At 43.2% G+C, this 27925-nt stretch overlaps 2 protein-coding genes across 3 annotated transcripts; one reads left to right on the forward strand and one right to left on the reverse strand.

Moving 5' to 3' along the window:
* Window positions 1-27886, reverse strand: tfb1m (transcription factor B1, mitochondrial). 2 transcript variants are annotated; one of them, XM_083907888.1, is made up of 8 exons: window positions 27771-27886; window positions 26375-26519; window positions 25707-25858; window positions 25383-25491; window positions 25148-25299; window positions 24551-24670; window positions 3331-3458; window positions 1-724 (listed from the first exon to the last, which is right to left on the reverse strand). In XM_083907888.1, the coding sequence occupies exons 2-8, from the start codon at window positions 26505-26507 to the stop codon at window positions 463-465; spliced, it is 1056 nt and encodes a 351-aa protein (XP_083764014.1). In that variant the 5' UTR covers window positions 26508-26519; window positions 27771-27886; the 3' UTR covers window positions 1-462. The 2 variants fall into 2 exon arrangements, with proteins under 2 accessions (XP_083764014.1, XP_083764013.1); XM_083907887.1 differs by having other exon boundaries at window positions 27761-27793.
* LOC310942580 (claudin-20) lies at window positions 13796-14527 on the forward strand (the record flags this gene model as incomplete). Its single annotated transcript, XM_083907991.1, has 1 exon — window positions 13796-14527. The coding sequence occupies exon 1, from the start codon at window positions 13799-13801 to the stop codon at window positions 14525-14527; it is 729 nt and encodes a 242-aa protein (XP_083764117.1). The 5' UTR covers window positions 13796-13798.
* Window positions 27887-27925: the final 39 nt, after the last annotated feature.

Raw genomic sequence — 27925 nt, forward strand, 5'->3', positions numbered from 1 at the left:
CCCCAGTGACCAGGCAATAAAGTCCACACAGTGAAAAGGGAAGAAAAAAATGGCCTGGATATGGTGTTGTTAAAATGCTGCGAGCGTTATTCAGTGCACAACAACATGGTTTTCTTTCAGGTCCCACAGGACAAGGATTTATGTGAGCTAGAAATGAAGAGACATTCACGCTTAAAGAGCTATTGTGTGTAACTTGCATGCTCTTTTTATATTTTTTTCGTCTTAATGACACAGTTCAGGTTGTCAATCCCAATCCCCACCTGGATCTTTAAGTGGCTCGTCTCCGTCCCGGGATTTCACATATACCCGTAGGTAACTATCGCTCCCGGGGCGCGGGGGGACAAACGTTTTAAAAATGCATGCTGATGCCAGGTGGAAATGTCAAAGCTAAGAGCAGACTGTTGTCTCCCTGAGCTAACACAAGCTATTAGTGGGCTTTTCTTGGTCCCTCTGTTCTTCTGTTCAGCTCAGAGAGGTGTTTGACGTGTCCGTAAACGTGTCCGTCGGTGAGTTTGTTTTGCGGCCCGCGTGCTTCGTTCTGAGCTCCTCTCTGAACTCGTAGTCGAATAGTCTGGGATCGGCGGCGCACAGGTGAGCGTAGGCATCGACTAAAGCCCTGAAGTGCGGTATGGTGAGCTGTGTCGGGCGCAGGGTGGGGTCCACGTCTGCCCTCTGCAACATCTCCTGCGTGAAGTCGACGCGGCACTCCTCCGGGAACAACATCCTGCAGGCAACAACAAAAAAAAAAAAGATAAATGACCTCTCTGCTGTTATTTCAAATCTGTGCTGTTAATTGAAATCACACAAAGGATTAGAGCTGCTCATGAATTGTTAATTTCGCGCCGCTACTACGCAACATCAAGGGATGTTGGAGACAAAACTAACATACTTCTCTACGTCTAACATAAAAGAGGTGATTTAAATTCACAGTTTTCAAGCTCTCCTTGTACTTTTCATGTCATTTTCTTTATTTTCAACACATGTTCGTGAACAGTAGCCACTTCCTCGCACTCTGCTGTAAAGATGCTTCTCCGCCGCCGGTGCCTCCTCTCCAATTTGGTGCTGCCGGGCGCCGACGCACTGCATTACATAAAATATGCTGCCTCGTCTTCCTGTGCCACCTTCAATGACTCATAATTGCTGCTCTCTTTCACACAGCCAGTGTTCCTTTTGTTATCTGGGCCTACGTGCGCTCTGCTAACAGGCGAACGATGGGGGCGATGGGCAGCAGCGCGCACATGTGCGAGCGTGGGCGTTCGGGGGGGAGTTTGTTATGCTAGTGGTAGTGCCACAGCTCTGTGAGTGCTGAGTCCTCAAAAGAGGTGTCTTTTCTTCTTTTCTTAATGTGGTACGTGAGAGGGAGGAAAACGGAAGAAAAAAAAGCATTCTAATAAATGATGAGATGAAGATGCTGCTGTCAGAAAACAGAGAATAAAAAATGTAAGAGTAGTAGTAATGTGAGAGTAGACCGTGATGGATGAGGATGAGACTAAATATTTACGATTTACAAACTACCAGAGCTAAATGTTTTCGGTATATATATATATCCAACTGTCATTTTTCTGACAAACATTACAGCTCTAATTTACCGCACGTTAACGAATTACGCGTTTCCATGACAACTGACCGGAAAAAGACACGCGTGACGTCATGTTTATGTGCCGCGGCACCGGAGTCCAGGCACCTGGACTGGAGCGCTCTGTTTATTAAACGAAAAGAGCAGCGCTACAAATAACCAGTGTATTGTGTTGGATATAATATACTGAAAACATTTAGCTCTGGTAGTTTGAAAATCGTCTATTTAGCTAGTTAAGCTAGCTTAGTTTTTCTTTTACTGCGTCATGCCGTTAATGTGTACGGAAGCGTATTGCATTCACTTGAAAAAAAAAAAAAAATCCAGTTGATCTCAGTAATTAATTTTCGGTTTGATTTTTTGAATAATCTTTTTTCTGTTTTTCTGAGTAATATTTTTTTCCCCTGTTTTTCTGTCTAATTATTTTCCTGTTTTTCGGAGTAATTTTTTTTCTGTTTTTCGGAGTAATTTTTTTTTCTGTTTTTCGGAGTCATTTTTTTTTCTGTTTTTCGTCCAAATTTTTTTCTAGCTTACCTGACAACTGAAATCATGCCCATAAACACGTTCGTCATAAACACCTTACCTGCTACATTGAGCGATAGGCTTACGATAGAAGGATACAGTCCAAAACATAACTAACTAGAGTATCATAGCCTGTGTGTAACTAATTACACGCCTTACCTTAATTGACCCGCTACGGTAGATCATTTATGAGGCATGTATGTGCGGGGAGGAGTCACCATATGTGTATGCATGGATGTATATCCATGGGTGTATGGGAGTCACTTGCAGGTTGGAGGTTCTCGCGAAAGTTCTCGATAATTCAGAAAAATAATTACTCTGAAAAACAGGGAAAAAAGATTTGCACGAAAAACTGAAAAAAAATGACTCAGAAAAACAGAAAAAAAAATGACTCAGAAAAACAGAAAAAAATTAGACAGAAAAACAGGGAAAAAAAATATTAGTCAGAAAAACTGAAAAAAAAATATTAAAAAAATCAAACCGAAAATTAATTAGTGAGAAAAACAAGATTTTTTTTTTTTTTCAAGTGAATGCAATACGCTTCCGTAAATGTGCCCAGCATTATTGATATGTATATATATATATATATATTTTTTTAAAGTCAAGCCTCAAATAAAGTTCTTAGACTTATCCCACACTTCAGATAAGCCTGCAGAGATTTACCAGAGGTTCACATCCCAACTGTTCTCTTTCAACATTCGTTTCGGTATCTCGCCATTTTCGCTCACGTTGCTGAGAAGCAAAGTTAACACCTTAACCTGAAGGTCTCTTTCAACATTCGTTTCGCCTCACTCGTGTTTCAGAGAACTGGAAATGATTCCTTCAACCTGGGTTTCTCACTCCTGGTCCAGAGAAGCCACTGCCCCTGCATGTTTTAGGTGTGTCCCTGCTCCAACACACCTGAGAATCCCTGTTGTTAGCTGTGAGCTGTAAAATGCATCACTCTGTGAAACCACAGACAGGAAAAACCAAACACTGCTATACTGGGAGAGAGTTTGTGTGGAGCTAAGCCTTGTTTTACACACACTATAGCTTAAAAAATTACTACTATATTCTAGCAAGGATGACTTAAAGATTTGTTCTGAGGATTATTTTCATTATCATTTAATCTGGTGGTTATTTTGTCAGTCTAGAACCACAGCATTTAATAATCGTTGCGGTGTCAACAATAACAAAATTTGCCTTTTGCTAATTTAGCTAAAATTGAAAAACGACTCAAACTACATCGTACTCACTCTACTCCTCTGTAGCAGTGTTTCCTGCGAAACTGGAAGATGTTTTTCACCACTTTCTCCACCATCGCGAAGGGATGCCGGATCTGGGGCTGAACCAGAGGCGTGAAGTGAACAACTCCCACGTCCACCTGCGTACACAAAACACACACAAAAACAGCAGGGGTTAAAACAACATTGTGAGACGTGCTCATGGGAATGTACAGGTGTGTGTGTGTGAAGAGTGTTGGTAGAGAAAGGTTGCCTGCCAAATGGCAAGAGGGATAACAAAAGGGGGAGCAAAGTGTGAAGAGGCGGAGGGATAAAGAGGAAAGGCTGAAAATAAGATGACGCAGCATGGCTGGCTGGAGAGCTGCTTCCAGTTGCCACAGTAACACCTGTGCGATGGACTATAGAAACTGAGCCTCTGCCTGTCTGTCTGTCTGTCTTTCCAGTCCCTGCATCATCATCACCACCACAGTTACTTAATGCCTATGAGCCTGACTCACTCCTCTCTTCATCCCGACATCCTCCTTCACTCCGGCTCTACCATTTCCACTGTGGGTGAAACCAAACGGAGCAGAAACATTCACGTATAGATCCAGTCAAGGGGACAAAAGGCAGAGCTCGTATCCTGCTCTGTGGGAGGACACAGTTTCTCTGATTAAATCTTTATTTGAGGTCACCTTTGCAGAACTTGTCCTTGCTTTAGCGTTCCGTCCAGAGTACACAGCCCAGAGATGATGTTCACCTTTATCACTACACTATATATATTCCTTTGAACTGACTTTAATGACAATAAATCATATAAAGCAATACTGTTTTCATTGTCGAGGACATGTGAGTTACTTATTCATTGCAATGTTATATGTTTAAGATACCAGTAATGTGATAAATAGCTAAATAAATAAACTGTAATTAGAATTCACTTTTCATCCATTTTCTTTAGCTTTTAAAAAAGATCAGGGTTAGTTTTGAAATAATTACAGATTACAGTAAACGTGCGCTTACATGTAATCTGGTCGCGAGTAACATCATTTAAATACATAAACATGGTCTTTCATTGTTATTGCATACAACACTGAACAAATGTGGCATTCACACAACACTGGTTCCTGGCACAGAATAAACCCAAAAGTCGCTCTGACTGACAAATAAAGGATGAAAAGCCAATCTTTTAATTTCCCCTGTGTTATGTCACAGTGAAAACCAGTAAAACAAAATGAAAATAAAACTATGTGACTTACAGATGCAATTAATACTACTGTGTTGCTGCTTTTAACCAAGTATACGGATCACACAGCAGGTTATTACAGGCCCCTAGCATTTTAACTGTAAATAATAATAAGAGTAAAATAGCAGACAATAAGGAGACAATGCCTGACATCTGAACAGTAAGGCATCATCCCAGATTCTTGCGAGCAGCGTGTCAGGTCTGATACATATAATTAGTAAGAGTTGAGATAGGATATCCGGTCCAGATGCTTGGCGCCTTGGTATCTAGGGAGGGAACCTTGAAAGGCGCCTAGTTTGTGTTTTATCCGAAGTTACAGCTGTTAATATTGAACACCAGGTCTGGTTATAAGAATTAGATGAGTAATTAAACTTAAATTTGGCTAAAAGTTTAAGAATTTTCTTTCACAGTTCACATATGCTGCACAACACAAAGCCTAAAATGACCTATCACGGGGCCAACACACAGACATTCACACCGACAGTCTCCAATTAACCTAAATACGACCTGTATATCTTTGGACTGTGGGGTGAAGCTCAAGTATCCAGAGAAAATACACAGAGGCAGCATGCAACTGGCTTTTCTAGACACCTTCAATCACAACATGCGGTATTTTCACATGGTACAATCCACTCGATACGCGGTTGCTTCATCCCGTTCAAAAAGAGATCTCCATACTTTCACCAAATAAGTAAAGATACTCTATAATCTGTCGACATTCTTTCGCCCCTGCAGGAATGACTGTGATATAGTAGCAGACGTGTGCTAGAGGTGGTGGGTGATGAGAACCTTGGCTCCAGTTCCTCACTCGCTGCTGCCTCCCCCGATCCTTTGTGCGTCAGCACGGTCAGCAACTAAGCTGACATGACACTGCTGAAGTAGTCGGTGCAAGAGCTCTCTCGCCTTCAGATTACTACCTCTTTAACTTTCAAGCCCTTACACTGTAGATCTGCACATGCTCTATCCCTCTGCGTTGCTTCTCGTACAGGACAACCAGCTATTTTTATCTCACCCAGCAGGATCAAATGATCCAGAACACATTAAATCCATCTCTGAATCTAAAGAGTCTGTGCTAATGCAGCACAAATTCATCAAGATTATCTTTAAAGGGTGTTACACAATAATGATGTTGAAATCCAGGGAGTTATAGCTTAAGGGGCTGCAGCACAATCAGTCTAAACCTTATGTTTCCCGGTGAAGGGCCACTGAAGGGGACTGCACTCTGACAGCCCGGACAGAGCCGTCAGTGCTGTTAGTTGGAATAATAATAACGCATTTCATTGCCCTTAAGTGCTTTTTGCCATTACAAGCTTTTCAACATGCTCAAAGACTCGCGCAGTAAAGGAAAAGAATAACAAACATCTAAATACGTCACATTTGAAAGTACGTGGGAAAAGGAATATACGAGCTGTGGAAGAAAGACGAAAACAGCTGTAGCGTGTGAAGGCATGTGGAGAGGAGGCAAGGGAAGAAGGAAGGATGTAGAGCCTGTGCACGAATGGAACAACCACAGACGCGGTTCCCACTTACTCATACAAACACAATCGGAGGTGAAATAAAAGTACAGGTGATTCAGTTCAACAGCCCTCCTGTGGAGACTACACACCCTGCAGAGCTCGCATTGCATCCTGGGAGCTTGTATTTCTGGACTGTGACTCATTTTCATTCACAGCTGCCGTTTGCTTTTTCTGGGCCAGGGGGCTAGCGTTGATAATTAGGGGAGGATAACTTAAGTGGTCCAAGGGTGCATGAAGGATCTCTAATGAGCTGTTTGGATTCGTCTTTTTATGAGAAACAGCTCAGGTAGCGCTCCGGAGTCGCTTGTAAAACAGAACAGCACTATCTGTTATCAGATCTATGGATTCCTGCGTTGTCCACAGCTGCACAGCTGCTGCTGAGTTTCTTGCCGCAGTGGAGTTTAATGGGATGGCAGGGGTGGGAAGGAGACTGTCTCAACAGCCCTTTAGGCTATGTGCAAGAATAGAGCAAGGAAAGGTCGAAAAAACTCCGGAGTTCAGCATTAGATAGAGATACCAAAATCATTTGAACAGATAGCAGAATAAAGTAAAAAATCTCATTGAAGCTGTAAATCTTTAAATAACAAGCAAATGCTTCACTTAAACCAAGGTACATTTCAATAGAGATGTCATGTGACGAGGACATGAATGAGGGCTGCAAATGCTTGGACCATTATGTTTTTAAGCGGCTGGTTATACACTATTAGAAATAAGGGTTCCAAAAGGGTCCTTCTACAAGGGCTGAGGTTCTACCTGGAATTTGCTTCAGAAAGTAACAGGTAAGGGTTCTTGGTAACACTAATGGTTCTAGTAAGAACCATTTTGATCCAGAGAACCCTTTAAAGCCCCTTTCCTTAATAAAGGGAAGGGTTCCAGGTGGAACCTTTATAAAAAGGAGTCAAAAAGGGTTCTCCTATGAGGACAAGCCAAAGAAAGAAAGGTTCTACTGAGCACTTTTAATTCTAAGAGTGCAGCAGGGTGGTAGCTATATTAGATGTCTCATTTATAAGTCGTTTAAAAGAGGTACAAGACTATAAAATTGGTATGTAGATAATCAAGGTTGTGATATTGGTATTGTATTGGAAAAAATCTGGTATTGAGCCATCCCTGGATTTCCATTAGTGGTAATTTCTGACAAGGAATAGCAACTAAAATGAAGAGACACTGAAAGTGATGATATCTTGAGGTCCTGACGCAATATTTATGCTTGAGCAAAGTTGGGCAAATGGTCTGATTAGACTGAACATTAGAGGTGGGTTAACATTTGAAGCTGCACCTTCAATACAGCTGTTCATTAGAAGTTAAAATTAGGGATGGGAATCCGTATCGGTCAGTCAGTATCGGTATTGGTCTGATATCGAATGCTTCACTATGCACAGACTGTAAAAATGTTAAGAAAAATCAGTTAAAAGCGTTTTAGCCGAGTCTCAAAAAATGACAAAAAAGTGGTATCGTCCCATCTCTAATTATAATATTGATTAGCATTTGTTGGTGAAGTTGCACGTTCCCGTATCCCTGAATATCCCTCACCTTGCCCTTCTCAGCCAAGCTCAGTAAAGTTGACCTCGCTCCTGATATAAAAGTGAAAGTCTCATTCTGAGGTAATAAAAAAACAATCATACAATTCTACACGCTGGACCTTTAACAGTCTAAGATTGAATGATGATTCTTCTGTTGGCGGCACCATTTGATTTGGAACTGAGGTTTATATTACCAGATATCATTTCCTCCTACCTGTCACATTAACGCAGAAGGAATACGTTGGAGATCTTGTATTTTGGATTTGCAAAACTGCCTTGGTGATGCAACATCAGAAAACCATCTGTTCGGCAGAGGCGATAAAAAGGAATGCCTTTAATTTCACTCTCTGTTGGAATAATTAGGCCATTTATATTCCACACTTCATGATTTAGGAGAGGAGCGAGGGGGGAAAAGTCGATATTGGGACTATACAGGCGACAGCATTTCAGCCGTCAGCTTGTCCAAGTCACTTTGCTGTTATGATTTATATATGGCCTTGCAACATGGCTTCACTGGGTAGCACCACTGTAATATATCCCACTCCCTGCCATTAATCCTCCCCCTGATAACCTCAACATGCAAGGAAACTCCATCTTAAATCACACGTTGTCACCTGGGTCGTCCGCTGAGGTGCTATGAACATGCCTTCACCCAATCTGCTGTCCCCTCCAGACCACCTAAAATACTCTGTCACCGCCGGGAAAAATCCTGAAGTGGGGTAGCAGACTGACTTATTGACTCTAGTTGACAGGCTTTATATCTTTTCCCCCCTCTGGCGGAGACTCCCTCTCCTTCACCACCACCACCACCACCACCACCACCACCACCCCCTTCACTTTATAAAGGGTGGCAATAGGGATCAAACACACAAAGCGGACAGAGACGGGGATGCTCTGATGGTAATCATATCATGTAGGCTTGAGGAAGCAACTGGATTTCGGAGGGGGGAGAAAGCAAGTGAATCATTATCACTAAGTTAGCCTCAAATTAGATTGTTATGTAAAGATCTATCGTCCAGCTCATAATAATCCTTCTGCGTCTCTCAATCCAGATAATTTAATCAGACACTTGAAACAGAAGACGCCTCCTTCTGCACCCATAAACTAGAAAAAAGTAGAGTATGTGTATAGAGTGAGAGGTTTGATCCCCAATTTCTGCCTATGTGTCAGTGCGTCCTTGAATAAGACACTGATATCACAAAATTGCACATAAAAGGTAAAGTCACTGTATAATAAATCTCAAGACTATAGGAAAGTACAGACCAAAAAAAAATAAACCATCATTTTCTTGTTGAAGGAAAAATATCAGGTTTTGCGTTGCTCAACTCTTCAAAAGCACAAAAGTCCCATATCTACTTTGGTCTGCAACTCAGAACCTTTTAAATAGTGACACATCCAAATGTGTGCATTACCATATTTCATATGTTTGACCTTCCCCAAGCTCAGCAGGGAACTCCATTACCCAAGCTTTGCCCCGTGGTTCTCCATCCTCCCCATTTCCACCTCCAATGTCTCTTCCTCCAAGAGTTCTAGCACAAAGGCATGCGAGCAGTAATTTGTCATGTCCCTTTAAGCGTAACCAAGATGAGATGGCAGGGGCCCTGGGGCATCAGCCACTGCACTACCTGCACCACCAACACTCGCACTTACATAATGGCAGGTTCTGTGAAAGTGCAGGGGGGTGGAAGAAAGCTACATGCAGCCAGGGAAGGCATGAACAAAAAGCCAATATGCAGAGATCCTGCCTCCAAAGGGGGGGAAGAGCTGCATTAATTATGACAGTATGTTGAGGAGACATCAGTGGAGGCGGAAAGCCACTCAGAGAAGAGAAGGAAGCAGTCAATGCAAGCGAATATACTGGGCTGATGATGCTTAAGGGGTTTGGGGAGAGAATGCTCTGGCGTTCCTTCTGGAGGAACTCGGAGACAGGCACGTACAGAACATTCAAGGCTGTAGCTCTGGTCTTTGACAGGATCAGCTCCGCAGGGAGATGCTTTCATCACTGAAAAATTATGAAAAAAAAAAGGTCAAAACATTTGACGTCGTCTACTGGAACTGTGGAACGGCAAACAAAAAGGGCAGTGTGGGAAAAATAGTTTTGATGGGTTATTTTTGAATAGTGACATTCCACATTATTCACGTCTGTGGGAGTCGGTCCTGATGGAGAGAGTTGGAGAGACCATGTCACAAGAGTTTTACAGCATTATGTAAAACCCTCCAGTACGTTACGCACTTATTCCGCTGGGGTGTGATACACACGGTCCAGCTTCTGAAGGATGGAGCGAGACACACTGCCACCCAACCGCACCATGGAGAGCTGAACTGGAAATCAGGCACGGGGTTGAAACTGGACCCTGCTTTGTGACGCTACCTTGCATTTTTTTTTGCCGTAAATGAACCAAAACAATTACAAACGGGAGGACATAAAAGAGAAAAAAAATGCTAATTGAATTACGAAAGCCTCTGGTCCGGGCTTTGCCACAGAGTAATGCTGCCTGCTGCACAAAGGCCTGAGAGCTATGCTGCTAGGTGATAAAAATAAAGGAGAACCTCGCTTATAACAGCGTGCAATATCTTCACACATGACAGCTTCACACGTCGACACTCGCCGACCGTATGTTAACTGCATTTTGCTCTTCTCGCCTTTCTTTTCCTCCTCCTTTTCGTCTTTTCCTCCTTTTATCCCTTTATTTATTTATCCCCACTCCCCAAAGAACAACAGCGGCATCTGCACTCAGGATCTCATTGGTTACAAGGAGATAGGTCACACATGCCACATTGTCGTGTGTCGACGGAAAAATCGGGAAAGAAAAGCCTTTGCGTGCTGCGGCGTTTCCCACGAGGAGCTCTGGGAAAAAAAAAAAGAAATAGTGTTGAAGGTCGACGCCAACATCACACTGGAGGTAATGTGGTGCACACCATCACTACAATGTGGCCTGATCTAATTTTAAGAAAGAGGGGTCTCTTAGGGGTAGTTGAGGAGTGAAACAATGGAGGACACTGGACCATATTAAACAAACAGATCAATAGCTGGACAAATCAATCGCAACCAACCAATCTACATGTAATGGCTACACATCGCGGTGGTCAATGCCGGGTTATTACACTGTAAGTGGGAGGGGAGAGGCAAAGTAATTTCCCACAGCTGGGTGTTTTTCGCTGATTTGCACATGCAGCAAAAATAATAGTAACACACGTCGGCGCTTCCAAGGTTATCAGCTCTAATAGTCCCCCCCTCTCACGTTTTGTCCTCTTTGTCATTCATGAATCAAGGCCATCCATCCAAGCCACTCCCTCCCTTGTTTTGCTACGTCCTTTGGAGAGAGAAGAGGAAAGTGGGTAAAGATAGCGATAGGGTAGCAGCTGTGAGGTTTAGCCTCCTGCTGACTGACGTCTGATGAAGACGATGCCTCAGGGAGGGTCAATTTTGGCACAGTGAGATATGTTGACTCGCCTGCACCGGCACATGTGTAAACACATCTTTGTCAAACACTGTCTGGTCATAAAGATAGCAGCTCTTTTTCCTTCACTCTTAATTAGACGACTGTGTTGGGAAACATTATCCAACTTGGCATCTTGGCAATTCCTTATCTTTAACCCAACTCCAATATTGAATTATGTCTGAGCAGAATTTCAGAGAAGTCTTTTTTTGTTTCCTCATTCATTCATTTTCAATTAGTCAAATGATGTCAGCAAACAAATATCACAGTTACAGGAGTGATATGTTGGTGATATTCTGGAGGAAAATCCAGTGAAGGAGTTCCAAATGATTATTTAAGGGTTGGCTCTCTGGAGGTACAGTAGATGTGCTCTCATAGATGCACACTGGCAAAGGGCTGCACTGAACACAACACTGTTAATTTCTATGACATTATTGCAAGCTGAATGAAATGATTGTGGGTGGTTTGATTAGATAATTAAAAATGAATGCACGCTAAAAAAAGAAAAGGGAAAACAATATCACCTCACATAGCGACAACTGTGAAATGGGTACGACTTTCTCAGGGTGCACCTTGGCTCCAAACGGTTCAAAATGTCTGAGGAAAATAAGTAACGACATTCAGCAGAGTAGAAGCTGTGCAAATAAAAGCCACAGCTGTGCACAAAAACCTCTTAAGGTAGGTACTGCAACAGTTAATTGCTGTTATTTTGTTTAAATAAAACATAATAAATTATTTAACTTCAGCTGCATAAAAATTATGTTTTTTTAATGCTTTCGTGGCTTTTCTATGAAATTAAACCTAATATATCAAAAATTACCATCAGCACTTAAAGGTTAGGGAAACAGTGACTTACATTACCACCATCATTTTCTGCATTTTATTTTACACTCTTAGAAATAAGGGTTCCAAAAGAGTCCTTCTACAGGGGCTGAGGTTCTACCTGGAACAATTTGCTTCTGAAAAACCCTTTAATGGTTCCAGTAAGAACCATTTTGATCCAGAGAACCCTTTAAAACAGGGTTTGAAAAGCCTTAAACCCCTTTCCTGAATGGGTTAGTGTTAGCGCAGGCGATTTCTTCAGCCACAATAAAGCTAGCTTTCGCTGCCACGTCATTTTTGCTTGTGGCTTTTGTGAAGACATTCTGCTGCAATCACAGTCTCAACCTCAATTTCACTCTGCATGCATTGTGGGAAATGTAGTTTATGGTCAACGCACGCCTTAAAGCAGCATAGAACTATTATAACGCAGATTTTTTAAGACCAATTAATCACTCGGAGGCCACATAAAATGGCATGGCGGGCCACATCTGGCCCCCGGGCCTTGAGTTTGACACATGTGCCTTATATGGTTCTACTTAGCACTTTTATTTCTAAGAGTGTACGAATGAAACAACTCATTAATGAGGTTAAAAAAAAAAAAAAAATTAAATGGATCACTTATGATATGAATCGTCGGTTGCAGTGCAGCCCTTTGTGACACCATGAGCACGTGCTTGCAGCGTTTGTTTTCATATTTTGAAAAAGTCAAGCTGCGGATTGTGAGTCACACACACACACACACACATTACGCAGAGAGAGAGAGAGAGAGAGAGAGGGGGGTAGAGCGAGCGAGAGCGCAACGATCGTTCCTCTCCTCCAGACCGAGTCTGTGTGGTCCGTGTGGCGCTCGCTGCAGTGGGATGTCCTCGCTCTCTTTCCACACTGTTGCTAAGGAAATGGACGGTCTGAATGGATCCGTGGTCCGGGCTACATTCTGCGCCTCGACCCGTCACCACCACCACCACCAGCCTCCTGCTGCTGCTGCTGCTGCCTTTCACGGTGTCACCGTGTGTGTTTACAGGAATCACTGCGAACAGCGTGACGCGTCAGCGCCAGCTCTGCACCAGCCGGGGTAAGACATTATTTCAACATCGCTTTTCTCTCCCCCCCCCAGTCTTTCTTTCTCTCATTGGAGCATAATAAAACAACAACAAACAAACAAACAAACAGAAAAAAACACTAAGACTAAGCTTCGAGGTTATTTAGACAAACATATTCAGTTAGATGAGAATGCGCAGGCTGGAAAAGTCCCGACAAATATTATAATAATACTAAAAAAAATTAACTATACCATCACAAGTTTAATTCCAGTGACTGCAGCAGTTTACTTTAAGATCCCAGTGTTTACTTTTAAAAAGACATGCTGCGTTTACTCAGTAAACACCACAGATAATCAAAGTGCTGGAATACACAGTGTAAGAGTGGAGAGTGAGGGCACTGCAGCTTTAAGTCCACATTGAGCATTGCAAATACCACAAACTCATTTCTCCCTCTCCAATAACAGCTCTATGGGGCTCCAGTGAGCGCATAGAAAATATACACATGCACCTTCAAGTCCAAGTGTTTTTTTAAAAATTATTGTTATTATTTTTTTTAAACTTACCTAGAGTCAGTCACAGCCATCTCTTCTCTCCCCTGCTTCATGCGCTCCTTTGTTTCCAATCGGAGAAAGTCTGCGCTTGAGTGAGGGGAGAAAAGGAGGGAGTGCAAGGAGGAGAGAGCCACTCATCAATTTCTCATTTCTGTCACTCTCCTCCAGTCCAGTGCAGCCGCAGCAGAAAAAGTGAGGAGGCTGTGGGGATTTGACTGGCAGCTGTTACGCCACCGAGGGAGGAGAAGAGGGGGTAAGAGGCGGCTGGACAGTGAGCCTGGCTGGAGCTGGGTGAATGCTGCCAAGCGAGGACAAGGGCTGAGGCGGCAGCAGCAGCGTCAGCAGCAGCATAGACTTTTAGAAGGAGCATGGCATCCACGGGGATGCAGATATTTGGATTTGTTCTCGCACTGATGGGCATCATGGGAGCGATGGTGGCCACCCTGCTGCCCAACTGGAAGGTCAGTGCAGATGTGGGCTCCAACATCATCACAGCAATCTCCCAGATGCAGGGACTGTGGATGGACTGCACATGGTACAGCACAGGCATGTTCAGCTGCACGCTCAAGTATTCCGTGCTTTCGCTACCTGCGTACCTGCAGACTGCGCGCACCACCATGGTGCTGTGCTGCGTGCTGGCCGCCATGGGCCTCTGCCTCGCATCCCTGGGACTAAAATGCACACGCTGGGGAGGTGGACGACGCTCCAAGCGGCACGCTGCCATCGCTAGTGGCGGCTGCTTCGTCTCCGCAGGGTTTCTGTGTCTCGTTCCCGCTTCCTGGTTTACCAACGAGGTCATCACCAACTTCCTGGACTCTAGTGTGCCCGAGAGCAATAAGTTTGAGCCCGGGGGTGCCGTCTATGTCGCTTTTGTTTCGGCAGGATTTCTCTTCGTTGGAGGGTCCATCTTCTGCATGTCCTGCTCAGGGAAGCGACATGGCCCCCAAGACCTGGTCTTGCTCCCTCCCCCTGACAAACTGCTGTTCCAGCAGCAGCAGCAACAGCTGCTACAGCAGCAGCAGGATCTCCAGCATCAGTACTGCTCTCTCTCCCCACTAGACAATAAGACTGGCTACAGCCTGCAGGACTATGTGTAATAAAGCAGCGATGTGTACGCCACGGCTACAGGGAGATGAGCCTGAGGGAGAAACCATCACGGCTTTTGCTGCACACTAGGCTCTACTCTAGATGGAGGTGGAGAAAAAAAAACGAGGGAGGAGGGCAACAACTTTGAATTCACCCCCCCCCCCTCCTCCTCTATCTGGCTCTTCTCCATTTTCTTCTGTTTTGCAAGCACAAGCGGTGGAGGTATTCCCTAAGCAGCAGCTTGGAACAAAGTGTGAATGTGTAAGGAGCCGGGATAAGATGCTGCAGAATCGAAGGAAGCCGCTAACCAAATGCAGACATCCTCCATCAGTAAATCACAGAAAGAGCTCCCTCGGGAACGGATTAAGCAAATAAGGAAGGCTTCAGAGTTGATTTTTTTTTTTTCCCTCGCCAAAGGTTAGAATTGAAAGAAAGAAGCAATCATTTAGCTGCTATTTACAATCGTTTGGTACAGTCTCATTTGATGAAATAGGCAATATAACGCCTGAGAGCAGTAGGTGGAAGCCCCCTCTCATTGCAAGCCATTAGTTTTTCGTATACTGATAGAAACGCTACATGGAAATGACTAGAATAAATTGTCATATTTTTGTTAGCTACTAGAGTAATGTTGATATTTTTGCCTCTAAAGCATGCTGTGTGGAGCCTGTCTGTGTAATAATACAGAGGAATGCCAGGTTAAGACGACTGAGACATAGCCACACAACGCCTGTGCCTGAAAAGCTGTAGAAACATTACCCTGCTGTAACTGTTTAAAGAGGACTGTCAGGAGGAATAAGTGCGGGCTGCTGGGCTGGGACTGGCACTGAAAACGGAGACGGAGAGATGCCTGCGTCTCTCTCTGCAGGTGGAAAAAACATGAGAGAGATGGAGGGAAGATTGATAGAAAGACTCCAGTCCTCCAGCGGCAGGGACCATCTGATATGCTGCTTTCATATTCCCATCCAGACATAAATACTCTGCCTTTAAGTAGCAGCTACCCATCCCAATCCACTCCTGCACGCCCTCAGTCACGCTCACCAAACCCACACACACACTCACACACTCGTGTGTCTCCATGTCCACAGTAAACACACTGGCTTTTTACTGCATGTGCTTTTCACTCCCGTCATCCTCCTCCACACTGCCATGGAAACAGAATTCAGCCCTCAGACATCCTTATTGTCTGAGGGTATGTGCTTGTCAATCAGCGATTTGAAGTTTCCATTTTTTTGGTGGGTGTCTCTTTGTCTCGCCACGGCTCAACAAGCTTTACCCAGAGCTTCTGCGTTTTTACTAAAACCCATTTAATAGTTTGTGACACGAGGAAGCGCCATGGTCAGTGTCTATATCGTGCAAATATAATCTCCCCCGGACAAGCAGATGTTTTAATGGTGCAGAGGTAGGGAAGATAAAAGAAAACAGAGAGGGAGATGCTTCTTGAGACGTGGTCGACCGGGTAGCTGTGTGGCAGGCAGCTAAAAAAGGTTTGAGTCATTCTCCATATGTGACTTGTTTTACAAGTGCGTCAGCAGCACTGTGTGTGTGTACGCTACCAGTCTGCACAGTGGGAAGTTCTCCGTCTCTTAAACTGTGGCCACTTGACTATGCTGCCATAGCGTTTTTTTTTTTTACCCGTCAAGTCTCAATCTTTTTTTAAAGCCACTCTCTCTGTATCCTGCTTGTGTCACATGTCGCACGGATGTGATCGCTGACATGAGAGCGCTGCTGATGCATGCTGAAAGCCCGGCTGCCCACCGCATATAATACACACCAGATATGCATAAACAAAACGCCCACCTACTCATATGTCAGAAGCGCTGTCACACTTTAAAGCGAGCACGGTCCACACAACGTCTAGATTTTTTACTGAATCTAAAGGCATTGGATGAATATGGTTATTTGTGCTCCAGACAGGGCACATTTCTCTCCGTCTCTCTCTCATAAACATGCAGCTTCCTAGGGGAGGGAAGAGCAGATGGCTAGGCCCAGCTCGCCACCTGCAGGTTGCTTCCTGCACGCCACGGGCATCTCTGCCGTCTCTGTGGTTACCACTGCCAGCCTCAGCAGTCCACCGGGGTCCGGGCTCTGCCCCCGCCCCGATGTTAGCCATCTCATCCAGCAGCACAGACATCAGCGCTGGCCTCCTGACAACAACTCACTGCCGAGGCACCATAGCCAATGCAATAAACAAAGTGAAGAATGTGCCATGTCATCGACTAATACTGACACAATACGTGTTTGGAGAATGTGCCAAAATTGTCTCACGATGACACGTTTTTTTTAATACTTTCTGGAGTTCTTTCCGTTTATTTTTTTAATCGCGTTGTTTTTGTACATGAATTATACATTAACAAATGTTTCACAGATCTTTTTTTTTTTTTTTGCCAGACTTAAGTCGACGAGATGCTTGTGTACAGTCCAGTGCAGCTTTTGAGGGTTATTTTAAATCCTCTTTACTCTTCTTTTCCCAAAGCACAGCAAGACTTCACTCGACACGAGTTTCATTTGCAAGAGTGTGGTATTTTATAAATTTGTTGTAGGAGTTGTTGATGTTCACTGTAAGTCTGCGGCAGCTGTACACAAGTATCCAGGCTTTGAAAAGAGATCCTTCAGATTGTTTCAATAAGATACAATACCATGTTCATACCATATCTTCTTTATAAGAAGACGACGACTCAGTGCACCTTTACCTGTGTTGTTTTATTTGACAGAGCTTCTTGGACCAGGACGAATACATAACACACCTGGCACTCTAGAAAATAAGGGAACAATTTCTGTCTGCGAGGATTTAGCAGGGCAAATAGGAGCGAATACGAGGTTTCTCTTTATTTGTGGCTGTGCAGCTTGATCATCAGCACGCAATATCATTAGCAGAGTGCAAAGTGACTATAGGTCCTAAAAGTCGAAGAAAAAAAAAAGAAAAAAAGAAAGAGTCCTGCATATACTGTACCAAGACACTGATTTATTATTTTGATAACTGCAGCTTATTTTTGTGGATGCTTCAGCACTTCTTACTTTGCCAGAGCATATTTGTGATGATGAACAGTTCACAAGTTCTGATACAGGTGTCTCAACGTGCTTGTGCAAGTAGTTCTATTTTTTACCAGTAAAACTATTTTGTGAAAGCAACCTGCTGTACGTCATCTGTATTTGCGTGTGCATTTAATGTGTGGTTTATGAGGACGGAGACGGAGCTTTCATCCATCGGCCAAAATGTAAGAGGTTGCTGGCTGGTACAGGCAGTGCAGAGCGTGGGCAGACAGCAGCTAAAGTAAGTATCCATAAAACATGACTATCAGTGCGAAAAGGTTTGAAAAGAAGGAGATTCTTCAAATACCAAAACCCCAGCCTGTTCTTGTCATTCCTGACTGGGATGACAACATAAATACAAGAATTTAATGAAAATAACAGCAGCAGCAGCAGCCATGGGAGCTTAAGGGAACGCATTTTATCTTAGTTGTGTGGATCAATCTGACACAAAATCACGAGCTAAACGGCAACATGTTAAGTAGCTGTTGATAATGTGCAATTAAATGCAGGAAATAGCTGAAGGAAAAAAAACAACAATTTGCTCCGTTTAAATAAGCATTTAAATATAACCAATGATTAGTGTCTTTTCAAAGTGCCTCAGAGGGACAGACACATGACAACTGCAGATAATCACTAACATGCAACAGTAAAGCAGAAAAGAAGAGAAATCATCGATGAGTTCATAATTCAATTGAGCTAAATTATACAGAAAATCTATAATCTGTCTTTATATTTCATTTATTAATCATGCTATCTGAATCCAATTTCTATACTCTTAAATGTTTGTCTCGGACAGATGAATGAAGTTGAATATAGTCCTTTTATTTAATAAGAAAGAAAAGGAGGAAATTGGGCAGATTAGGCAGCAACTTAATTATTATATTTTAAGTTTTAAGTTTTATGGTTTATTTCTTTGGTCGATAAAATCGAAAAATTGCCTAGCACCATTTCCTAAATCTTCAATTGAGGTAATCAAAAAGTGAACTTATTTTCATATTAGACAAGGAAATGTGACAAATCGTCTTATAAGTCTGGACAAAACATTTTACATTTTTGATTGAAAATAAATTGGAATGCCAAGATGTGGGAAGGGAATGATATAAATAAAAGTGCAGATCTACTGTAAATCATCTGAACAAGAGAAATATGATAAAGGTTTCATTTAAGACACTACAAAAACCTTAAATTTAATACCTGTCACATTATAGCCTTCAGTTCTGTCAGCGTGCTTGTTAAATCATGACTCTCCAAGAGAATCTGGGCTCTCGCTACGACTGATTGGACCATCGTTGATGTCGGTTGAGTAAGATGTGCTTCCTTGAAACAAACATGGATTATTTAAGGCTCCCTCTCTCTCTCTTCCTCCCCTCATTCTCCCACTCCTCTTGGTTATGCAACAAGAGTGCAGATCAAATAACTACTCCTTCTCATGGGGAAACACTAATAAGATCTGCTCCTCTGTGTATTTAACCTATATTTTCCATCAAAGGCTTTCACCCGGAGTTGCTGCTGCGACAGATCTGGAATGTGAGCTTAGACGAGGTAAGCCCTAGTCATTTTAAGGCAGGGGTTAATCATGCATAAGGCTTTTCCTTCAGACTCCGCAGCCTCATTAATTAAGCAGATTATTTACTTTCTTTCATATACAGTGCATTTGTGACCCTGTTGACCAGCAAATGGCTTTTCCACATATCAACCGAAAGAGAAAGGGGCAATGTGGGAGATAATAAGGCACTGGAAGACAACAGAGAACGAGGCGGATGCTGCATTGCTGTATGAATGTTGAGGAACTGTCACGCAATCGCTCACTAAACCCAAATCACTCTGGTGTGCCGCCACACTTAGAGCACGGCTCTTTATTTTGGACAGCTGCTACGCCCGAGAAGGTTCATACTGAAGATATAACATGGTCATCAACGCTGACGCTGGGGAATGACCTTCCTTTGTTGGAGCTGCGCTCCCCTGCTCCCTGCGCCCACGGTGCGAGGCTGGGGGAGTTACAGCAACTGGCGACCTTGGCTGCGCAGTAAACTGCTGAGAAAGGCAGTAAAAGCTGTGGAGATGACAACGGTAGAGCTTGTAGGGAAAACAATGCACTCTGACAGTTTCCAAGAAGGTCCTTCAATATTTCAGCTCGGAGCACAGGGGAGCACGTGTGGCAGGTAGGATGCTATGACCTAAACTGTCGAAAGAGGATGCATCGGAAGAGGAAAAAAAGCTTGACGCAACTAACAATGTTTTTTTAACCTAATCAGCTCACCCATGAAATCCAACCTACACCATCAGCCCCTCTATAAAGCCTGAAATTAAGTCATGAAATCTTTGTGCACATTGAGATTACCTTTCAGGTTAATGCCAAACACGATGATTCCTAAAACTGTGTGTGTGTGTGTGTTCCATTTGTTATCAGTTCCTCTAAGCACTTGCATCTTCTCTTGGCATGCTCGCAGATTAAACAGAGCTGAATCAGCTCGACTCTGAGCACCGACTCCCGAGCACCGCAGTTTCACATTAGGAGGAGCAATACATCTCTGGAGATGCACGGAAGCAAACACTGCCAACCTCGGCGTTTTGTTTAGGGAGAAACGAGTAGGAGGAGGAGAGTATTTTTAGCGTTCCTTTACCTTGGGTCTGGAATGTATTGAGATCATGCCTTCGGGCGTTTACAGGGCTGGCGCGAGACAATCGAAATAACTTTTCCCCGATACTCTTGATACCACGCTTGACCCCGTTTATGGGATGGGCCTAGATGGATCATGTGCCTGTGGAATATGTGGCCGGGAGTAGATTCTCACTCTTACTGTTCAGCCGAGAGCTGGGCCACTTCAGGTCACAGTGAGGGTATCCATCAATGCCAGAGCAGCGCACTGGACTGAGACGGGTCACATTCAACATGGAAACACTGCCCGACTTCAACAAATTGACTGATTTTAATTTAAAATAACATCTCGGCACAAGAGAAAGAAACGTATATAAATTGATATATTTTCACGGTCGTTATTACACTGGTTTAAATGCTCTCTGACAGCCTTTGGCCATGATGGATGCTCAATGCAGCATTAAAAAAAAACTCTTAAATTTAATACTCTCATCTGGCCTGTGCTCTTGCGTTCGTGCTCGTGTAATAAGGTGAACAGCTGCGGGGCTCTTCCTCCTGCGAGGCTCACTTAGTCGGCAGATGATGGCTGATGCGGCCGTTACTCAGAGCGAGCTGATGACCGGCCCCAGTCAGATAACCATATGCTGGAGGTACATCTCAATCTCCCCGCAGATCGATCTCTGTCATGAATCTGTCTTTAGCGGTCTAAATACGTGGAAGAGGCTTTGCAGTGCTTACGCCCTGCATCTATTCCCAGATTTGCTTTCATTCCACACAAAAAAACAATTTTTTTTTTTTACCTTTTCTTGTCCTCATTCTTTTAACCCACTGTGCTTTTATTATCATCCCAAACCATTTCCTTTCTCCAACTGGTTTTGGTTGATCTCCTCATTACCTCGACTAATTAACACCACCACTGTTGGCACAATACAGAGCCCTCCTATACAGAAGAAACAACAGATTGCTCGTGATGGAGCATCTATTATACAACTCTTCCAAGATGCAAAAAAAAGCAGGGAAGCAGGCGAGAAGAGATGAGGAGACACTCTACTCTCTGCAAAACAGCAGATTCTATGTAAAGAGGTTGAATCTGGACGTCTTGCTAAGGATGCAGATGGTAGAGTACACTCTAAATCCCCCTGACCTCTGACCAGAATATAAATTAGAAATGTGTATAATAACTAAGGCACCAGCAGAGACGTGCTTCCTTAGAGAAATCGTTAATAGATAATATGGTATGGTACAGCTGCCGAATGACAAAAGCAATTTCAGGATTGCTCGACTCAATCTGTCTCAGCTCAGTTTGTCCATTTGTATAGGAATTAACAGGAGAAGAGTGACTAATAAGGAGGGAGAGAGAGACAGGTGTGATCTGCAGCAGGACAGACTGAGGGCACTCTGAGCTCGGGGCAGCGCCATCAAAGAAGCCGATTGCCACTCGCGGATACCTTCAAGGACAATCTCTGAGACTCAATGTGACACAGGAGAGGTTGCACTCCCGGGGCGAGAAGAACAAGGCGGACAAATTAAACATCAAGGATAAGAGCCAATCTGCCCGCCCTACGTCAATATGGACCCCAGCAGCTGCTAATGCAAAATGGATTCAACATTTCCCCGTGTCGTTATCCCATTAGCCTGCATTGCTCAGATCCTATAGGTTCAAGTCAACTGGCCAATCAACCTGCACTTCCCCTTCCTCCCACCTTTAACTGATGCTATTTTCTTATCTCCATCTTTACGGCGGGTTCAGTGATTTCATCGCTTCAACTCTGTGGCTCTTTGTGACTCATCCATCCATCCATTATCTACCACTTTATCCTCTACCGGAGAGTCGCGGGGGGGAGGGGGGTGCTGTGCCTATCTCAGCTGAAATAGGGCGATAGGCGGGGTACACCCTGGACCATTTGCCAGTCCATCACAGGGCCACATATGCAGACAAACAACCATTCACTCACACTCTCACACCTACGGTCAATTTTAGAGCGACAAATTCACCTAATACCCAAATCTGCACGATTTTGGACTGTGGGAGGAAGAGAGAAAACCCACACTCACACAGGGAGAACATGCAAAACGGGGGCTCGAAGTTCCCGGGCTTGAACCCAGGAACCCAGGTCTTCCTGCTGCAAAGGCAAGAGCGCTAACCACTACACCAACCGTGGGCCTCTTTGTGACTCAGTGTTTGTCCAATTGAAAAAGTATTGAACCACGGCACATGTTTTGGGGTTTTTTTTCCCCCCCACACAGCACTAATCACCATATGTGGAGTGTCGTGCAGCACCTGCTACTGCATATTTTACTGTTTCTCTGTAGTGGAGGCTAAGGGGAGAAGGGGGAGGCACCTGAAGCCGCTGATCAAACAGTTTTGGGCTTTTTCTGACAAAAATGAATGACAAGAATTACTTTTCTACTGAGCAGACACAACTGAGGGGAGGCAACAATATCATACAAAAAAAATTAAAAAATGAGAGCCTCAGGTGATGACAAACACATGCCAGAAACAGACAAAAAAAAAAAGCCCAGCTGTGCTTTAATTTCAACAAATCCCTCTTCATTAGCACCATCAGTGATCCCAAAGCTTCAGCGAGAACAACATAATACCAATTATTGGCTATAGGGTTTGGGAAACCAAGAGAGACGGAGAGAAAGAGGAATAAAAATATGAAGACCTTTGATATTTGGCAGTTACTCCAACATTATAATTAACTTCTACCGACAAAGGGGGGGCTATTTAGCCCTTATCACTTTTATAAGTATCTTCTGCCATTTCAGACAGGCTCTATAAAAGAGCAGCATCAACACTCAATAGAAAAACCATTATAATTATGTACCGATATGATGAGAATATTTTCTCTCCTTCTCCAATATCAAATGATGTGTTCTGACAATAAATGGGTTAGTGTTGATTTAGTTTGAAGTCTATATTCATACGTGTCACAACCTCAATCCCCCGTCCGACCAGCACTTTGATGTCGTCCCATAAATCAGGCCGGACATTTTTATTGTTTATGCAATTCGGTGTAATTGCTCTGGTGTGTGTGCGCCAATAAACAATACAGAGCCATGGGGCTGTTTTTATGAATTAGAATACAGTACAGAGTAGTTTAAAAAAAGGGCCTTGTATGACTGGAGTGACACACGCTGAGCTCTTCATCGGATACCAGCGGCAGGAGGCCTCTTCAACGCTACTAATGACTAAAACATTTAGTGGGGATATACGGCCTGTGTGCCTGTGGGTGCTGATTCATCATGTATGTGCACCGTCTTCACTTTTACATGTATACCAACACATGTGCGTGTCTGTCCACAACTTGGATGCTGAAACCCATTAGGCTCTGGGTTTTTAAAAAAGACTAGAGAGTGAGATAAAAAGGCACAGAAAAAAGCAGCTTAGTGTGATTAAATAAACATAGGCAGCCATCTCTTCTAAGAGAATAAACCATTAGCGCTGATCCCGTTCAGTCTGTTGAATGCGACTCCACGTGGCAGATTAAACATTTACCGGCTGTGGGTCACCTAAAGAGCCTTCATATCTTCAGCAGACTGGGAGTCTTCGCTGACATCCAATCTAACACCTATGTTTCAATTCAGGAAGACAAAAACATGATCTCATTTGTGTTAAAATGGAATGGAGGTGCTGAGTTTGTGTCTGTCTGATATTGAAGTATTATAATCTCTATAGTCTATAATCCAATACCAATATTTCAAATCGTTGCAATGCAGCCATACTTTTTCTTAATGTAACTCTAATCCTGCAATAAAGCTTAACCCCTGGAATATAGACATCTGTTGTGCAAGAGTTTCACTACTGAGAAATTGGGCCTAAAACGAACCTCAGTGTGATCATCGTGCCACAATCGGAAATATCCACCAGGCATCATTACAAAGATCAGACACAACACTGATTCCACACACTCTTAATGAAGCCTTAAAGCAAGACGAGTGAGGGAAAAGTGATCGCGATGCGGTGATGTTTTCTGACAGATACGTGGGAGCCAAATGATGAGCGGAGATTATTTGGTTGATGCAGAAACGCCCCCCGCTGTCATCTCGGGTTGAGGACTGTGATTTAGTGATACAATGCGCCTATTTGACATTTTTCTTTCCACTCCGAGGTCTTTTGCAACTTTTGTCACATCCCTAATAATTTCATGTGTTGACAACAACAACAAAAAAGAGTAATATGTAGGAGGAGGACGTATACAGCAAAAGAGTTGCTCTTGGCATTGCAATTAAATTCAAATAGACCACCACAAGTCAAAAAACAAACCCAGTTTGTTTGCCTTGTTAATAAAACATCAACATCCCTCAGGTGAAATGACTTCATTATATTTCAAAAACACTGCCTGGAATTGTTTTTTTTTTTATTTTGCAGTTATCACAGTTAATGTAAACACAGTCCTACCTCTGGTTTAGGGACAAAGGCCCGTCCAGGGATGGTGAAGCAGCTGCGGACAGTGCAGAGATACTGAGCCATGACGGACAGACGACTCCTCTGTCTGCTGCTCGTGCTTGCCGTCAACCTCTAGATGGAGAGAAGTCATAAATTATTCATGCAACTTTACAACAATACAAACAAATGTCTGTTCCATGCTGAATCAAGAAGAAGAAGTCAAGAAGTGCCCATGAAAGGTTTCGGAATTGAATTCTACTTTTGAGAAAATCCAGCTGTTCAGCAGTTTGATGGGATAAACACTTTCTTTCCCCCTGAACTGTCGGTGAAAACACACAAACACACTCCCTCAATCAGGTCTGATAATATCGTTTGACAGTCACTTCTCAGATAAAGAACGCAGCATACAAATAACGTTACATCATTTTGTTAAGAACAAACTTCTACGTTACACACTGCACCTTCACAGTTTGCTGCGCCGGCAAAACTGGAGGTGGAAGTTTCTCTTAATTATGGTTTGTTGTGGGAAAGAAAAGCCACACAAGCACAGTAACGCCTTCATATTCAAAACTTTGTGCAAATATCATACAGGTTACAGTGTTGTCACACCTCTGCCACCTCTTTCTGGAAAGTGAGCGTGAGCCTGGCGCGTCCGTGGACGAAGGGCCCTGTCCTGTTGGCCATGTCCTCCAGCCACTTGATGATGAGGGGGGTTGAGACGTTGAATGGAAGATTCCCTATGATGTGAAGATTTGGCGGATCTGCCGGAAACACAATTTCACACCATTTCCATCGTGTGCAAATCCTTCGCACGCCACAGTAACAGCTTATTTCATTTTCTCACCTCCCTCCCACGGCTTTGAGATACTTTTCGGGAATCCTCGGTCTGTTCTGTAGGTGAGTATGTCCCCGTGGACAATCCTCAACTTCCCCGGTGCTGCCTCCGACAAGAGCTGAGGATATGAACGTGATATGACACTTGATGAGGAGAATAAATTAAAAGGTACTAGATAGCCATCAGTCAATTTGCAGGCAGATAATGAGGCCACGGCTGAGAAAAGATTAACTGGTTTTAGGCAACTGACAGATGAAGGTGTTCGAGGCTTTTCTGCACAGTGACCAAATGACCTTGTGAATAAGTCGGTATTATTGTGGCTGCTGAGTTTACCTTCAGCCCGGGAATGAAGCGTGTATCTTTTTCCACCACAAGCAAGTCAGCTGCACCGGCATTGAGGATAGAGCGGGTCAGGCCCCCGGGACCAGGGCCCACCTCACACACATGGGCATCCCTCAAACTGCCTGCCTGGCGCACTATTTTGTCTAAAAAGATATAAAAACATAACCAGCTCAATGACAGAAATATATTTGCATTCAATATGTCAATTTTACACAAAATTACCACATACATCATATAAATTACACCACACCTATCACATCTCAGGTATCTAAATTAAGATTAATAGTGTGTGATCTTGCACTACCTGTCTGCCTGTGTGTGTTGAAGATAAGATATGTATTAATGTAACAACCTTGTCCAAGGACACAGGAGCAGATGAGACCTGCACTGCATCATTGGAAATTATATTAAGGTCTGAGCTTCTCAAGAGCTGCAAACAATTGGCTGGGTTCGTTCATTTTAGCAGCCCCCTCATGTAGAAAAGCCTGTCGATTCCAATGCTTTAAAACAAGGCTGTGCAATCGGGTGTGCTGTCAAAACACAGTGTGGTGTGGTTCCTACACAGTAGCAAACAACAACAACAGCTTGCAGCTGTTGGCGCATTGCAGACAGAGCGGGAGAAAGTAAGAAAAGGGAAAGAGTGAGACGAGATGACTGACCTGTGAGCTTCGAGTCCAGGAGAAAGTTCTGGGACAGCTGTTTCTCAGCTCGCAGCTTGTACAGTTTTAACAGCTCACCTACAGTCGGCAGGGGAGGCAAACGGAAAGATGCCAGTTTTCTCGAGGCAGCCATCGTTCAGATGAACTGAAAAACAAACAGACAACACACCCACATGTTTTTGGAGAAAGAAGCCATGAATTAACAGCTTCCTCAGCAGCAAGAGAATTTAAGAGGCATGAATACATCCATGGTAATGTCAATCATAGTATTTCAAAGTTGTATGCATATTTACATTTACGTGCATTGTATACTGATGTCCCATAAAATAATTAAATTTCTACGAGTACTGTATATAGCAGTCACTAACAAAGACTAGGTCTTGTTAGATCTTCTTGAAATGTATTAAATAACACATCCATAAAATAAAAAAGTATATAATAAAATAAACATCTTCAAGATTGGTAGTTTACATATTCATAAGTGTTACAGAGACGAAAGTAAATCTAACAAAAAATAATAAATACTGTATTTTTGGCAGCTACATTTCCCCACATACGTTTGTAAAAACAAAACAAAACAAAAAGTAGCATTTTAAGTGAGGTTTATACACTCTATTTTTTTTTAATGTAATTATTGAGCGTGGGTTATTCTAACCTAGAAACTCTAACACATTCATGTTCTCTCACCGAGAGAACTGAGTGTTCTTAATCAATAGGATGCCTGTCAATTATCGCAAACTGTTATGGATTCCAATTACTACTTAATCAGGTCAGGGTATTGATTTCCACTGTCTGGCCTTAAGCTAAGTTAATGCTGAAAGGATGACTGTGTCAATGTCACTGTCCTGTGACAGGATCTCCTGCACCATCTAGTGGATTTATAGCAGAGCAAAATGTAATTTAAGATCAAGACGTGAAAAAGAGAATTACAACACTCTTATAGCACTTTTGGGAGACAGGTCACTGCATGTTGTGGTTATATTTTTAACTGCTGCTGTCAGACAGTCGTCAACAACAATAAATAAAAAGAATGCTCAGAATTACAATTTGTTATTGTTGTTATTATTATACATTATAAGTAATTTAGTTGCAAAATACAGATATACCGTATCAGCACTTCATTGGAACAACATAAAACCGCGCTCGTTCAAGGTGAGAATTCCACTTTAACCTACTGTTGACATTACTGAGCTGTGAGACAGTTGTTAGCATGCACAGCTAATGTTAGCATTAAGTCCAAACCCCTTCCGCAGAGCGCATTCAGAGCGGCTCAGAGTTCAGCCGGAACCATGGCATTGTTCCTTAAAGCCGAGTGGAGGCTGAATACACAACAAACAAACACAGAGAGCACACAAAAGCTGAAAAATACACAACAGTTGTACCCACGTTTTCTCACCGGTGCCGTTTAACCCCTGCACACTTCCTGCTTCGTCGTTCGATTGACGTATGACTGATCCAATGAGCTTGCGAGGTTGACAAGCTCGACCAATCAGCTTGTAGTGGGCGGGGCTTAGCTTTGCCCTTGAAATTTAGTGTGGAGTTGATGACGCC

The sequence above is a fragment of the Microchirus variegatus genome (genome assembly GCF_963457635.1).
Source record: "Microchirus variegatus genome assembly, chromosome: 21".
Classification (NCBI taxonomy): domain Eukaryota; kingdom Metazoa; phylum Chordata; class Actinopteri; order Pleuronectiformes; family Soleidae; genus Microchirus; species Microchirus variegatus.

Bases quoted from the DNA above. Each gene is read 5' to 3' on its own strand.
- tfb1m (XM_083907888.1), bottom strand. From the start codon at position 26,507: ATGGCTGCCTCGAGAAAACTGGCATCTTTCCGTTTGCCTCCCCTGCCG. The intron at 25,859-26,374 runs GTCAGTCATCTC...ATATCTTTTTAG, and splicing joins CCTGGACTCGAAGCTCACAG to ACAAAATAGTGCGCCAGGCA. The intron at 3,459-24,550 runs GTAGGACTGTGT...TTGTGTACGCAG, and splicing joins CCTTTGTCCCTAAACCAGAG to GTGGACGTGGGAGTTGTTCA.